Source organism: Setaria italica, chromosome IX (genome assembly GCF_000263155.2).
Source record: "Setaria italica strain Yugu1 chromosome IX, Setaria_italica_v2.0, whole genome shotgun sequence".
Taxonomy (NCBI): Eukaryota; Viridiplantae; Streptophyta; class Magnoliopsida; order Poales; family Poaceae; genus Setaria; species Setaria italica.
The window spans coordinates 46,327,174-46,341,437 of NC_028458.1; the positions used below are offsets into that span (position 1 = coordinate 46,327,174).

General features: G+C 45.3%; 1 protein-coding gene across 2 annotated transcripts; it reads left to right on the forward strand.

Annotated features, from left to right (window-relative positions):
* The first annotated feature begins 4,685 nt into the window (after nt 1-4,685).
* LOC101756758 (putative F-box/FBD/LRR-repeat protein At4g03220) lies at nt 4,686-8,439 on the forward strand. 2 transcript variants are annotated; one of them, XM_004984313.3, is made up of 5 exons: nt 4,686-5,123; nt 5,596-5,702; nt 6,704-7,543; nt 7,634-7,786; nt 7,867-8,439. In XM_004984313.3, the coding sequence occupies exons 1-5, from the start codon at nt 5,072-5,074 to the stop codon at nt 8,260-8,262; spliced, it is 1,548 nt and encodes a 515-aa protein (XP_004984370.1). In that variant the 5' UTR covers nt 4,686-5,071; the 3' UTR covers nt 8,263-8,439. The 2 variants fall into 2 exon arrangements, with proteins under 2 accessions (XP_004984370.1, XP_022679158.1); XM_022823423.1 differs by lacking the exon at nt 7,867-8,439 and having other exon boundaries at nt 6,704-7,324; nt 7,470-7,543; nt 7,634-7,701.
* The last annotated feature ends 5,825 nt before the right edge of the window (nt 8,440-14,264 follow it).

Genomic DNA, 14,264 nt, shown 5'->3' on the forward strand with positions numbered 1-14,264 from the left:
TATTTTAGTGGAAGTTTGGTCATCTGAATTGGTTTCATGTACATATTATTTTTTGTTAATGAGGGATTAGCAAGTTGCTGCACCATAGTATCAAAACCATCTAACTCCAACACCATTTCACAGTTTTTTATTGTTTCTCTGACAGAGCCAGCTTGGTTCGGTATATATTGGAGTTTTTGGCATGGTTAATATAAACATTTCAAAGGGTGGGCGATCCTGCTTTTAGTTTGGGGCATAATTTAGCCAAGGTTCACATGAGAACAAATGTAGAAATAAAATTAGTATCTCAGGGTCCTAATACTAATATGGCGAAGCTCTGAAATATTACATTGCTCCCGCTTTATTGTGTTCTTGTGTTAACATAAAATATATGCTGGAAGGGAAACAAAGGATTTAACTTTGGAGGATTAGTAATTACTAACTTGATTTTTTGGTATCATAAAAATTCAATTAACAGAAGTTGTACATTCATGCATTGTCAAATTACCTTTTCAGTAAAAAGGATCACACCAACTAAAGTTATGCTTCCCATACTATACTATGTTTTTACTAGCTGGAATCTTTGTTCCAGTGATCTATGTTTGGTGAATGGTCCACCATGCAGTTATTGTTTGTTTTTTCTAAAACTTGTCAATTTATTGTTCTGTGATGCCAAAAATATAATTATTTGGTGGTATAGCTTGCAACGAACCAGTTCAGCTGTTGACTTGTTGCTCTTGCATAGGGAGGTTATATTTAAGATAGTCAATTAAATACAAGCAACTGCGACATATAATTTGCCTCATTTCGTGACCTCTGAGCATCTTGTAGTTATGAGGAGGCTAAGAGGAGCATGTATGCTTTTAGTACGACAATTTATAATGGTTTTTAGGCTTTAGTGACGGAGGAAATGTCATTAAAATTCCACGGTGAGTGCATAGGATTACTGAATTCAAGTTTGCCTTGCCTGCCTGTTCTTACCTGCCTGTTTTGGTATTTTCATCAGGGTTGCCTGAGGTGGTTTTCATTTTGCCTGATGTGTATCTATATCTAGAGACAAAGGAATTTGGAGGTAGGTCGTCCCACTCTTTTCTCTTTACTGAATCTACCATTTATTAACTTCCGATACTTTTGTTTCCTTGTATCCCGCGGGTAAATAAGCAGTCCATTCATTTTATTGAGTTTATAACTGTGCCTTTATTAAAATTTAGTTTCAGAATTTTCCTAAATTTATTTAAGCGCATGCTAAAGTTTCTAAATTTATTTACTGCATCTAGTACATGGTAGAAATTCATACTATGTGTATGTTTTGACTTCATCAGGAGATAAATATGATAATGGTGTCATCACTCCAAGACGACCATTTCATCACTGGGGCAAATCATCAAGGCCTGACACGAAGATTAACTTCCAAAGGAAACAATCACCATAACAGAGCAGCCCTCCTCCACAAGAAAGTTCTCACAGCAGCCATCCACAGCAAGAAGTTTCCATACATACTGCTGGTAGCAAGATAGAAGCTATGCATAAATCTCATTAACTAATCTGGTCGTGTTAAAACTTGAATCCTAGAGTTTCACCGAAGACAAGCATGAGGCCTGAGATGTTGAAGTCCCTGCATGTAACATAATCGACCAATTTCATTATTGTGTCGTTTTGCTTGCATTCAAATTCTAGCCTGGTGGCATGTGTTACTACCAAATTAAATTTCTAATGCTGAGCCATATGTTGACATTTCAAAACATCACAAATTGTGAAACTCTGGTCAGTGTTAATCAAAGCCACATGTCATTCAGATACTTTCATTGATCTTACCACTAGAACCTTGAATTTGGGTATGCCATTCATATGCTTTGATCCGTCTTAGTATATTACGACTGGGCCATCTTGAATAGGCAATGTCTTTCAGTTGCTTTGATCGAACTTTATTGTTCAACTTGAATTCTCAATTCGTTCAGATTCGAGTCATGGGCATGAAATCGAACATCTTTTAGTTTATAGCGACTCATCCATTTGAATGTACAGAACAAGTAATCGTGGACAATGAACGTGTTCTTCTCTGATGAGAATTTCCATTAAACAATAGTAAGAGTTGAATATGTGATGCCATTAGTGCTAGTAAAAAGGCCAGCAATTTTGGATAGTGAAAGCATAGCCCTGCTACGAAACATAGCAGAATAAGCTGATTTCCTCTCAAGTCAGGTGATTATAGTTTAAATTTTAGGCTGCGATGCATATTGAAAACAAAAGTGTCGTGTTACAACTTACTATGATGCATGGCAGAATTTTCCTAAGATATTTACTCTTTTTATATACTAGAAAATTTAGCATGCTCGACCTACCAACCGTCTCATCATCTATTAGAAGATATATATATATATATATATATATATATATATATATATATATATATATAATACTCCCAGCTTATCCACATTCTCAACTGTGGGGTAAAGATACATCACAGTTAAGGCAGAAAGCAATAGGGAATACAGAATATGCGGATCGCATTATCTTCGGACCATAGCAACTCAATAGTGGAATAATGCAAACCATCTTTACTGCTGTTTTCGAGCATCTCAAAACACACATTAATTACATACACCACAATCACTGAAACAGGAAGAAGCACAACCTTGCGGCCCGTCAAGCAAGATCTTTGGTTGATACTCAGCATCTGAATAGAAGACAGGAAAAGACAAATAGTCGGTAACACATCATAAAACCATTGGACTAAACTTTCAGGTTCAAGTTAGAATCTATGTATGTGCTTTTACTACCTTCAATCAGTTCGATTTCAATTAGAACTCACTGTTACATAGTTTGCTGGCTAGAGAGCACATAATACATTTATCTTGCCCATATTCTAGTAGAGATGAAGGAAAGGTGTGCAAATTTAAACAGGAAATGAAAAGAAAACCTAAAGATTTATATCGGTGATAATAGCATGGAATCAAATAATCAACACATAGGATAGGGTTTTTAGTCTACAAATCATGAGTACACCGACCAGGGTCCAAGTAACCTCAACGGATAGTAGTCTTACCTGTAGCGATCAGGATTCCTCTGAGCTTGTTGCCAACTAAAGTGGCCAACACCTTACCACTTACATCCACCGTGATTATAACTGGTGGTGCTCTTCTACTCCACATATGCTGTTTTTGTATCAGTGCCCTACATCGTTGTCCATGTCTCCTAGCAGCCAATGTGCCAACAGTATTGTTATCCTCCAAAATATCAATACTCAGTCTAAACATGGGATAATTAAAAAAAATCCTCAGAAAGAAGAATTTTGCATCATTTAACAATTTTGGCACTCTGTAGAAAAAAGAAGCTAGAATAAACTTAGTGTCGGATTTATAAGCTCGACAGTCCACCACGGGGTTACCCAAGTGGTTGATTTGTAGGTGAGGACGATTGCGAAACAAGAACTCGAAGGTGATCGTGAGAACACTAAGGGGACATGCCTCCGGAGAGTAATACCCTACGTCATGTATGCTTGATGATTTATATTGCTCAATGGTTCGATTGCCTCGGGAGACTCCTTGGTCGCTGCTGACGATCAAAAGTTACAAGTCCGTTTGAACTTAATCTACTTGGTAGCTACATGGAAGGTAATCTAAGTCGACTTACAACACGCGTCCCATAATATCCGGGTAAATTTGTACTATCTAGTTGCCTTGACGTATACTTCAAGTAACTCCATGTCCTCAGCCCACACGTCCTGGTCAGGCGGGCCCACTTGTTAGGTCCGGCTAGTATCATGGTCGGTGGGGGCTCATGGGGTACCCATATCCCTCAAACCCCCAAGCAATGTGTAGGCAAACAGAAACTAGTGGTCATCACAGTGAGTCGCGTGGGGACGGGGCGGAGCTCCGGGATCGGGGTGGGGAGCAGCGGGCGGCGTCCGGGGGAGCAAGCGGTTGCCAGCGTCGGGGGAGCGGGAGGGCGGCCTGGGGCTGGGGGCGGCGGATCGGACCGCGGCTGAGTCCTCCACCGCTGGCGGAGCGAGCGGCGGCGGGGATCCGGTCGCGGCTGAGTCCTCCACTGGTGCGGCGGTGGGTGGCGGGAGTGGGGCGGAAGTGCGGTGGGGGCTGGGCGGAAGTGCGCCGGTAGCGGGTGGAATGGCGGCGAGCGGCTGGGCGGGAGGGAGGGTGGGAAAGAGAGAAAGGGCAGGGCAATAAAGGAGGGGTAGTGAAGGACTTTAGGAGCCTTTAGGAGAGGGTGGAGCTCCTAAATTTTTTGACCCCTTTTAAAGTCTTTAGGGGACGTTTGGATACCATGTGCTAAAGTTTAGTAGTGTCACATCGAATGTTCCGATGCTAATTAGGAGGACTAAACATAAGGTAATTATAAAACTAATTGCATAACCTTGTGCTAATTCGTGATACGAATCTATTAAACCTAATTAATCCATCTTTAGCAAATGGTTACTGTAGCACCACATTGTCAAAATATGGACTAATTAGATTTAATAGATTCGTCTCACGAATTAAACTCCATCTGTACAGTTAGTTTTGTAATTAGACTATGTTTAATACTCCTAATTAGCATCCAAACATCCGACATGACACGTGCCTGCATCCAAACAGGCCCTTAGAAGCTTTTAGGGGTGTGTTTGGTTTTTTAGGCAAATTTTATCTAGATTTTAGCTCCTAAAGTTTGTTTTTAGGAGGGGTAACCAGGGTCAAAGCCTAGATGTTTGGTAATAATAATACCAATAATGATAATGGTAGCTGTTTCGTGGAGTTTGCTGGCAGTGCCGACGCGGTTTCTTCCTCCCTCTCTTCCGCGTTCAGCCGTTCAACCGTGTTGGAATTTGGATTGGATTCCAGTCGAAATTCAGGAAGGGATGAACTGAGCTCGTTTAGGTTTCCAAATCCCAAATCAATCCCCTGAAACCCTCACGGCCTCACCCTCCACCCCCAACAAATATACGGAGGGGGAGGCGGAGAGAACACCGGGAGATTGATTGTTGCAAGAGCAGATCTGATTCCGGAAGGACTAGGGAGGTATGCTTGCTTGATTTATCGTCTCGTTTCTGCCCCCTTGACCTAAGACAGGCATCGGCCTCCTGGATCTCATCCGCCACATGTCCATGGAGCGGCAGCCGGACCGCTGGCGTCGGCAAGTCCAAGCCCCTGGTTAGCAGCCTCGTCCTCCTCCTCCTCCTCCTTAGCATGTGTTATTTCTGTGCATGCCCAGCCGCAGCGGCTTGTTGCAGTCTTAATCTCTTAGCCAACAATCAATCCATATGGAGAACCAAAAGGAAGTCTTTTTTAACGGGTGTCTCTAGCGGTTTGGATGGATGGATTAGCCAATGATAATTACTAATTGTTTGAGTGGCTAAAGCTATCTACCAATCTCCTTGTTGTTTCAATGTGAATCTGAAAAAAAAGGTCTTCCTTTTGCCGTCATGTAAGTAAGACCTGAGATGAGCCTTGGGAGCGACAAGATCAGAGGCGATTATCTAGGGTGTGTTGATCGCTTTGACTGATGGTTTCCACCGCTTTGTTCCCTTGGCTTGAACTAGATTGACAAGGTCGGGGGGTTCATACGTAGGTGTGCTTGTTATGCTGCTTTGTGCCTTTCATAACCATGCATGTTATCCTGTAGATGGGTTGATTACTTCACGGGCTAAAAGTAAGGGCTCACCCTGCTTGCAAGATGATGATTCTCAGAGTGGTGAAATACAAATATATTCAGGACCAAGCCTTCCAGAGGTATGACATGACATTTTGATAATGGGAGACCTTCTACAAGTATATTTAGTGATTACTGCTTGAACTGACAAATCACTTAACCCATGCTCACTAAATTGATTATGGTCTGATATTTTAGTTCTGTGATCTCCTTCAGTCCTGCTGCATCGATAACTTCACTTTTTTCCAACTGTGCATAATTAATTTTCCAGTGCACATGGTTCTCCTAAGCATAATAATGTTGCAACCCTCTTCTGTCCTTCAATGCACATAAAAGCTTGAATTTCTTAAACTTAGAGTTTGTAAAATTACCATCAATGATGAGGACTTACAGTTAATCTCCATATCATCTATAAGTTCCTTTGAATGTATAACTACAAAAAAATATTGATTTCTAGGCTGGTCATAGGTCATGTCTTTGTAGTGCTACTTCCCATGAAGTCTATTAAGTGACTTTTTTATATCTGCATTCAACCATTGCAGACAATACATTGTAACTTAGGGCTGCATATCCTAGGAGAACGGCATGTTTCCATCTGATCAGTTTATTAAGATTTATGGCACATTCTTTTAGCTTTCAAAGCTGTTCAACTCTACTATACGACTGCATTTGCTGTTCAAATATTCAGATGCATTGTTACCCTGTCCAGAAGTGCATGCTCTTTCTGTCCAATCTACCATCAACTAGCATGGTAGTGTACAACGAAACATCATCCCATCCATCTTAGTTGGCACAAATGCAAAGAAATCAGTATTGTTGGGCATTACATGTCTGATTTGGGTAGTAACACATTCTAGTAGTAAAAATGAGGTGTGAATGAATTTTGTAGCAGCTAATCAGCTCTGGTTGCCGATAGTGTTTTTTAAGTAACCACCAAAAACACTTTATGTAACAATGCACATATCAGGTGAGTTACATTGTTTCTTCATATTTTGTTCTTTCCCTCTTGCATCTGAAATAATCGTTTGCCTTTACAGTTCTAACTAATACTGAGCTTCTCTCTCATGGCCTCTGCCTGCAGGATATCTTGTGCCATATACACTCCCTGATGCCAATGAGAGATGCTGCCCAAGCTGCCTGTGTGTCTCGCGCTTTTCTACATTCCTGGAGAAGCCATCCCAACCTTGATTTCAGTAAGAAAACATTGGGATCGAATAAAAAAACATATGGAAATGGTGAGGTCGCCAGAGATTTCTCTAGTAAAGTTGACCACATTCTGAGAAAGCACTCAGGCATTGGTGTGAAGAAACTCAAGATTCATATGCCCAAATTTTGCAATGCAAAGGATTCATGTTATCTGGACAGTTGGCTTCAGATTGCTGTTATACCAGGAATTGAAGATCTTGTACTAGCACTGTCATGGAGAGCAAAATATAACTTCCCATACTCACTCTTATCTAATGGGAGTGGAGACTCAATACGATCTCTTCATCTTGCCGGTTGTTCCTTCCGTCCCACATCTGAACTTGGTGGGTTAAGGACCCTAACAAGACTGCATCTTCGTGATGTCTGTATCAAGGGGGGCGAGTTAGGGTCCCTTCTTTCTAGTTCTTTGACTTTGGAGCAATTGGAAATCATGTATTGTGATGGGATTGTTTGCCTGAAGGTACCTTGCTTGCTGCAGCGTCTCAGCGACCTAAAGGTATTTGAATGCCGCACGCTTCGAGTGATAGACAGCAAAGCTCCAAATATATCAAGATTTTCCTTTACTGGAGATCATAGAGTTAAATTATCACTTGGAGAAGCATTGCAAATGAATAACCTACACATGTACTTCTCTGGCGCAGTCCATTACGCTCGTGTTGAACTTCCATCCAGCATGCCAAACCTTGAAACTGCTACCATATATTCGGGAAGTGAGGTATACTCTTAATTTTGAGTTGACTACCGATGTCCATACACTACAGGAGTCATACCTTGGAGTATTAAATAATTTGGCATCTTTATGCAGATAGTTGATACACCAATGCTGCATAGCAAATACGCCCACCTCAAGAATCTAAGTATTGCTCTCAGAGCTTTTACATTTCCTCCGACCTATGATTATTTTTCTCTGGCCTCCTTTTTTGATGCCTGTCCCTCGTTGGAGATTTTCTTGTTGGATGTAAGTTGTCGTGATTCATATTGCATGATATTAATAGCTATCACAGTGAAACAATGACTATAATTTTTTTTTAATCCTAGGTCTCACAGCGAAAGATGGAGCACGTCTCAATTCTTGGAGATCCATCAGGTCTGAGACATTTGCGAGGACAGCACCACCACAAAATCAAGAGTGTGAAGATACTTGGATTCACGTCTTCAAAGAGCCTGGTTGAGCTAACATGCCATGTTGTTGAGAATATTACATCTCTTGAGCTACTTACATTGGAGGCCCATCAGAGTACTGTTAGGTGTTCTGTGCCTGCTCACAACTGTCGCAAGTGCTCTCCACTGCCCATTGATGTTCTCATGGAAGCTGAACGGGCACTCTTCGCCATCAGGGCATTCATCGAGCCTAAAGTTTCCTCCAAAGTAAAGTTGAATATTGTGGAGCCTTGCCGCCAATGCCATGCTGCTGAACTTGCACGTTTAGGATAATTGATTACCATTAGTTTTTGTTTTTAGACGTGCCATGGCTCCTTAAATACATTGTCATAAGTTTCCTCAGCGACTTGTGCTGTTATCTCTGCTTCATCGTGCTGTTCGGTGTTTAGCTCTGTACTATAACATTATATTCTCACAATTCGGTAGTGGAGTACCTTTTTTGTTTGCAAATTTGCGAGTGCTGTCCCCTTCTCTCTTTATAAGAGAGAATAATGACACAGGACATGAACAGGTTGGATGAGACCTTGGTTGAAGCCATTGTTGTTCAGGCGCATGGGCCTGACGAAGGTCACAGCTCTGTGACAACTGTCAGATTTCGAGACTGAGATTGCTGCAGGAATTGCTCATTTCTGATGAATTATTATGCTGCAGGTACGGTGCTTCCGGTTGTTTCTTTTTTTTTTCCTGCTGATGGCGCCTACTTACCTGTGCTCAGAAGTTACCACAGAATTTGAGCTGATGGAAGCTCGTTGTATGAACTGGGCTCTGAGTTTTGGAACTTAGATAAGTATCAGTGGAGTTCCAGTATCAGGGGAGAATTTGGACTGATATGAAAGATTTTGAGCCTTTTTTTACTTTCAGATTGCTCATGTCCATCGAAGAAAAAGGCTCATGAATTGCATCAAACAACAGTTCCAGTTAATTCTGACTTTTAGGGTGCGTTTGGTTGCGAGGACGAAGTGGGACGGGACGGGATGATCCCACTTCATCCCGCGTTTGGTTGGAGGACAGGTGGGACGGGGACATCCCTATGAGGGAATATACCCTCCAGATGCGGGATGCCCCTATCCCACCAAAACGAGCGGACGGGGGCATCCCACTTCGCCCCCGTCACGCGCCGTCCGTCCGCACCGGTGGAGGGGGCGAGTTTGGGCGGCGGGAGCCGCCGGCGGAGGGGCCGGCGCGGGCGAGCTCCGCCGCGGCCGGCGGGCGGGAGCTCCACCGAGGCCGGCGCGGGCGAGCGCAGCCAGCGGGCGCGGAGGGACCGGCGCGGGCGAGCGCGGCCGCAGCCAGCGCAGGCGAGCAGGGCCGGCGGGCGGGGGCATGCACGGCAGCGGCTGGCGCGGGCGAGCGGCCGGTGGGCGCGGGCGAGCGGGGCCGGCGGGCGCGAGCTCCACCGCGGCCGGCCGGTGGAGGAAGAAGATACCTGTTAGTATGACAGGTGGGCCCCACAAATGGTGTTAACAGAAGAAGAAAACGGTGCTCGTCCCGTCTATAGCGATCTCTCCAACCAAACAAAAAATTAGGACGGACCCATCCCATTCAACCAAACAAGAAATGGGATCATCCCATCCCCAAAAACTGGAACGAGACCGTCCCGTTCTACATTGTCTCCCAACCAAACGCACCCTTATTCTCAGATAGATCTATCTGAGGGGTTTGCGATCGCTTTAGAAATCCCACTCCGAGTTTAGTAGAAATCCCACACGCTTGGTCAATGTTAAAGTTCCCCAATAAGCAACACATAAATCAAGTTTAGCCCCACATGGAGGGAGGAGTGGTGAACTCATTTTGGGCCGGCGACATGGGAGTTGGGCTTCCTAACCATGGTGCATCCTCGCGGCCCAGTAGCAGCTTCCAATTATCAATGCCTACCAGCCACATGAGCGCGCATTATCGCGCCCATGAGCTTTCGGAGGCTTCCGCCCACGCTTCCCTTGATGCCGTGCCCCAAAACTCTAGTACGGCGCCATGCCACCTCGAACGCGCCTGCTGAGGATCGACTGCGCTCGGCGGTGGTGCCGCGCCGCGCGAACCCTAGACGGCTTCGGGCTATAAATAGGACCCTGGCGCCCCCTTCAAGCCATCCGCAAGCTACCTAGGGCTCTTCCCGCCACTGCCGCCAGTGAGAAAGGGGAGCAGAGGAAAGAAGGAAGAAGGAGGGGAAGAAGAGTGGGAGGAGGAGGAGCAGGAGCAGGGGAGAAGAGCAAGAGAAAAGGGGGAAGAAGAAGGAAGGCCGCCAGTGGGACGCCACCGCTGTGTTCGCCTCTTCCTCGTGAGGCTTCTCGCCCCCTCTCATTTCTCTTACTACCTTGCCATTGTGCCCGGCCTTCAAGTCGCTTGCAGGTGTGCGCCGCCACTTGCCTGGCTGCCAACTGCTGCAGGCTCGGGATGCTAGGGCCCCGCACGCCACCTCGCCGCCTGCTTCGCTGATGTGGAAAGGGCCGGCCCCAAGGGGCCCACTGACTTGTGGGACCCACCGACTGACCGGTGAGGCCTCGTTGATAGTTGACCGATCAATGTTGACCAAGTCAACGCTGATCGTTGACCGGTCATCGTTGACATCAGCCGACACGTGGCACACCCTTGTGCTACCATGTGGCACACATGTCAATATAATAATAAATGTTTTATGAAATTATTCAATAATGAAATAAATCTTTTAATCTTTAAAAATTCATAATTAAGTCATTTTAACTCCAAAAATATGAAACCAGTTGCATTAAATTCATAAAATCGAGCTTGTGCTGTTTGTACCTAGTTTGGACTTACTTGGATTTTCTAAATTTAGCTTCCTTGGAGTCTTTGCCTAGACGTAATGTTGTTTAATTTATGTTTCATCATATCTCATTCTTTTCAGACCCGAGCTACGACCCGGAACACCCGCAAGACCCCGACTATGCCAAGGAAGATCCCAACGACTACGGACAAGGTATCATGTCACTCCTAATTATATAGATCCTATACATGCATAGTTGCTAGCGCTTTATTTATGATGCTTGATGATGATGGATTCAATAGCCAATGGTTTTAGCCATGCCTTGATAATTGTTTATCCTGTTTTTCTTGTTTACCTATGTTGACGTCAGATTTTGACACGTATGGAATCGGCGTCAAGGAGGAAAGGATTGGCTGATACGGCAAGTTCAGAAATCACGGTTGGGAATCGGCCGATTGATGCTACAGTTGGAGATCGGCCGATTGGTGTTGCAGGGTTTTTGCGGACAGAGTTGGTAGAGATCGGCCGATTGGAAGACTGGAGCCATTGGGCCAATGTGGGCTTAAAGTGGATCTGAAAGAGAAGACAAAGGGGGATTGGCCCGTAGGAGTGTAGTAACCAACTCCAATACGAGTTGTACTTGTAAATATTCGTTTTCGTTTAAAATTAGAGATAGACCCTCGTCGGTTAGGAAATTGGTTGTAACAGGCTATAAATAGCCATCTTTAGAGATATATAAACAACACATCAATCAATACAACAATCTACTATTTCGTTATACTTTACTTTCAAGTCGGCGACTTCGCCAATACTTTTCTTCTTTCACGAGTTCGTACGGGTTGGCAGGGCTGCATCGACACGATCTCCGACCGATTCTGTAAGTTCCGATTATCGAGTAATATCTAAGCTTTAACTTCGGGCGCATCGTTATCGTTTCATTTAGATTTATTCACCAGTTATCGACATTTACTAGAATTTTAGGTTTTACCTGTTGTTCTAGTTTTATCACCAGTTATCCAGCTTGGGATTAGAACTGTCAGCTTGATTATCGTTGTTTTCATCCACTATCTTCACATAGCCGATTAGATCTATTTCAAGTGTTGCTCCTGTAGCGTTATCTAGTTTACTCTAGTAGTTCTCTTTATAATCGCTACGTGGTTGTCGGCTGTATCATAGCTGATTATCTTTTTTATAGCAAATCGGCCGATTCGCTGATACGCTTCCTCGAGATCGGAATCTTAGCCGATCGCAACCCCTGGAATTTGACACGTTTCTCCCTTGCTAATGAACAGGTCAGATTGGCTGGCACGCCGCATGAACCGCACCAGGGCGATCACCCGAACAGGAGCTAAGTAGATTCTCCCGGGTCGTGTGTCCGACGCTGAAAGTCAATCGACTGACTTTTAGCACCAACACACTTTTGGCACGCCTGGTGGGACACTTCAACCTCCAACATGTCAAAGGCTGCCGAAATCTTCGATGACAACGTCATCGAAGTGACGGAAGCAGATCTCAAGGACGACCAGAAAGAATAGTTGGAAAGGCGGATAGAACAATACCGGAAAACATGCCTGCAATCTTTCAATCGTACCAAGAGCGGGGAGACCATCAAGAAGGCTCCTTTTCCAACTCCCCGCCAGATCACAATCGCCGAGGACTCGGGTAAGATGTCTGAGATGGTTCAACAATCTGTTTACCAGGCTTTCATCGATCAATCCCCGGTGATAACCAACATGGTATACAATGCCGTCATCAACTCCCTAGCCAATGGCGTATATCAAGGATATCAGGGACCAGCGTACGCCCCACCCATTACGGCCCTGGTCAGGAGTTTTCCAAGCACATCTCACTCGGTTCCTCAGCCGATCCAAGCTCAACATGGAGGATCCGACACTTCTTTGCCGCCAGTGCACCTAGGATACAACGGTGCGCCGTGCCTCCAGTCACAAGCACCACCTCAAACTGTTCAGATTTCCTCCGTGCAATCATTACCATTAAATTCAGTGCCTTGGGGGGCACCATCGATGGCGGCCGTCCAAAATCAATCGGCCAGTTATGGAGACTCTCCGATTCAGGCACCCTTCCAATCGGCCGTTCGGCCGACAATCCCACAGTATCAACCGGCCACGTTAGAAGTCGGCAGGAGGGCAGATACTATCGAGGCGCTCCAGGGTGTTGTGCCGATAATACTATACGATGAGGCGGCCGGTTCGCTGAGACACCATATGTCAACCACTCAGCCGGCCATGTTACCGCAGAACCCGCCGCACGCCTTCGTTCATCACCCGGTCATCTCGCCGATCTACCAACATGTGCCGGCTCCCCAGCTAGTAATTCATCAGCAGCAAGTAGACTGGACGGCGAGGATAGCAGAAGTGATTCAAGATCAATTCGGGTTGAAGACGAAGGTACAAAATTACACGTATAGAACGCCGTACCCGCCAGCCTACGATCTACTGCCGTTTCCTCATCGGTACAAAGTTCCCGACTTCACCAAGTTCTCGGGGCTCGATGACACCTCAAGTGTGGAGCACGTGAACAGATTCATCATCCAATACGGAGAGGCGGCTACAAAAGATGCCCTGCGAGTGCGTCTTTTCTCATCATCCCTATCCGAGTCGGCTTTCCAGTGGTTCACTACGCTGCCACCCAACTCAATAGTTACTTGGGCCGATTTGGAGAAGCAGTTCCATAAGTACTTCTACGCGGGAGTGCATGAGATGAAGCTCTCAGATCTGACCAGCCTCAGGCAGAGAAGCGACGAGCCAGTGTCCACTTATGTGCAGAGGTTCAGAGAGGTCCGAAACAAGTGCTACACCCTAGTCCTGACTGATGCGTAGCTGGCCGATATTGCCTTCAAGGGCTCCTGCCGCACATCAAAGAGAAGTACGCTTACCAGGAGTTCGAAAGCATGAGTCAAATCGTTCACCGATTGTCCGGTCAGGAAGCGCGCCCCTTTGATCAGTGGAGAAATTTCCAGAAGAAGGTGGCATATCTGGAGGGATCTGAGTCCGAGGAGGAGGCGAAAATTGGCCTAGCAGAGTGGGTTAAGGGGAAAAAGCCGATATCGTGTCCTTTCGGGAAAAAGGAACCAGAGGCATTCGGTTTTGACACGTCAAAGGCCGACAAAATTTTCGACCTACTCCTCCAAGAAGGGCAGATCAAGCTCTCACCCTATCATACGATCCCATCAGCCGAGCAGCTGAAAAAGATCTATTGCAAATGGCACAACGCCACGTCCCACGATACAAATGAGTGCAAAATCTTCCGTCAGCAAATACAATCGGCCATCGAGCAAGGCAGGCTCAAGTTCGACATCCCGACGAAGCCAGCAAAGCCAATGAAGATTGATCAGCATCCTTTCCCCACCAACATGGTTGACACGGGAACAAACGCGCTTCAAACCAAAGTGCTGACGTCAGAATCGGCTAGAAAGAGCGGCGTTGTGGACCTCAGAAATCAAGCCACAGCCAAAGACGTCAAGGGGAAGAGATGGATGGATGATGAAGGCGAAGGATCGGAGGGACTACGCAGACCCATCACTTCCCAATTCTTG

What these genes read in the sequence shown, in the direction of transcription:
- LOC101756758 (XM_004984313.3), top strand. Translation starts at nt 5,072, where the DNA reads ATGTCCATGGAGCGGCAGCCGGACCGCTGGCGTCGGCAAGTCCAAGCC. An exon ending in TCGGCAAGTCCAAGCCCCTG is followed by an intron (nt 5,124 to 5,595) that starts GTTAGCAGCCTC and finishes GTTATCCTGTAG; the next exon opens with ATGGGTTGATTACTTCACGG. An exon ending in TGGAGATTTTCTTGTTGGAT is followed by an intron (nt 7,787 to 7,866) that starts GTAAGTTGTCGT and finishes TTTTAATCCTAG; the next exon opens with GTCTCACAGCGAAAGATGGA.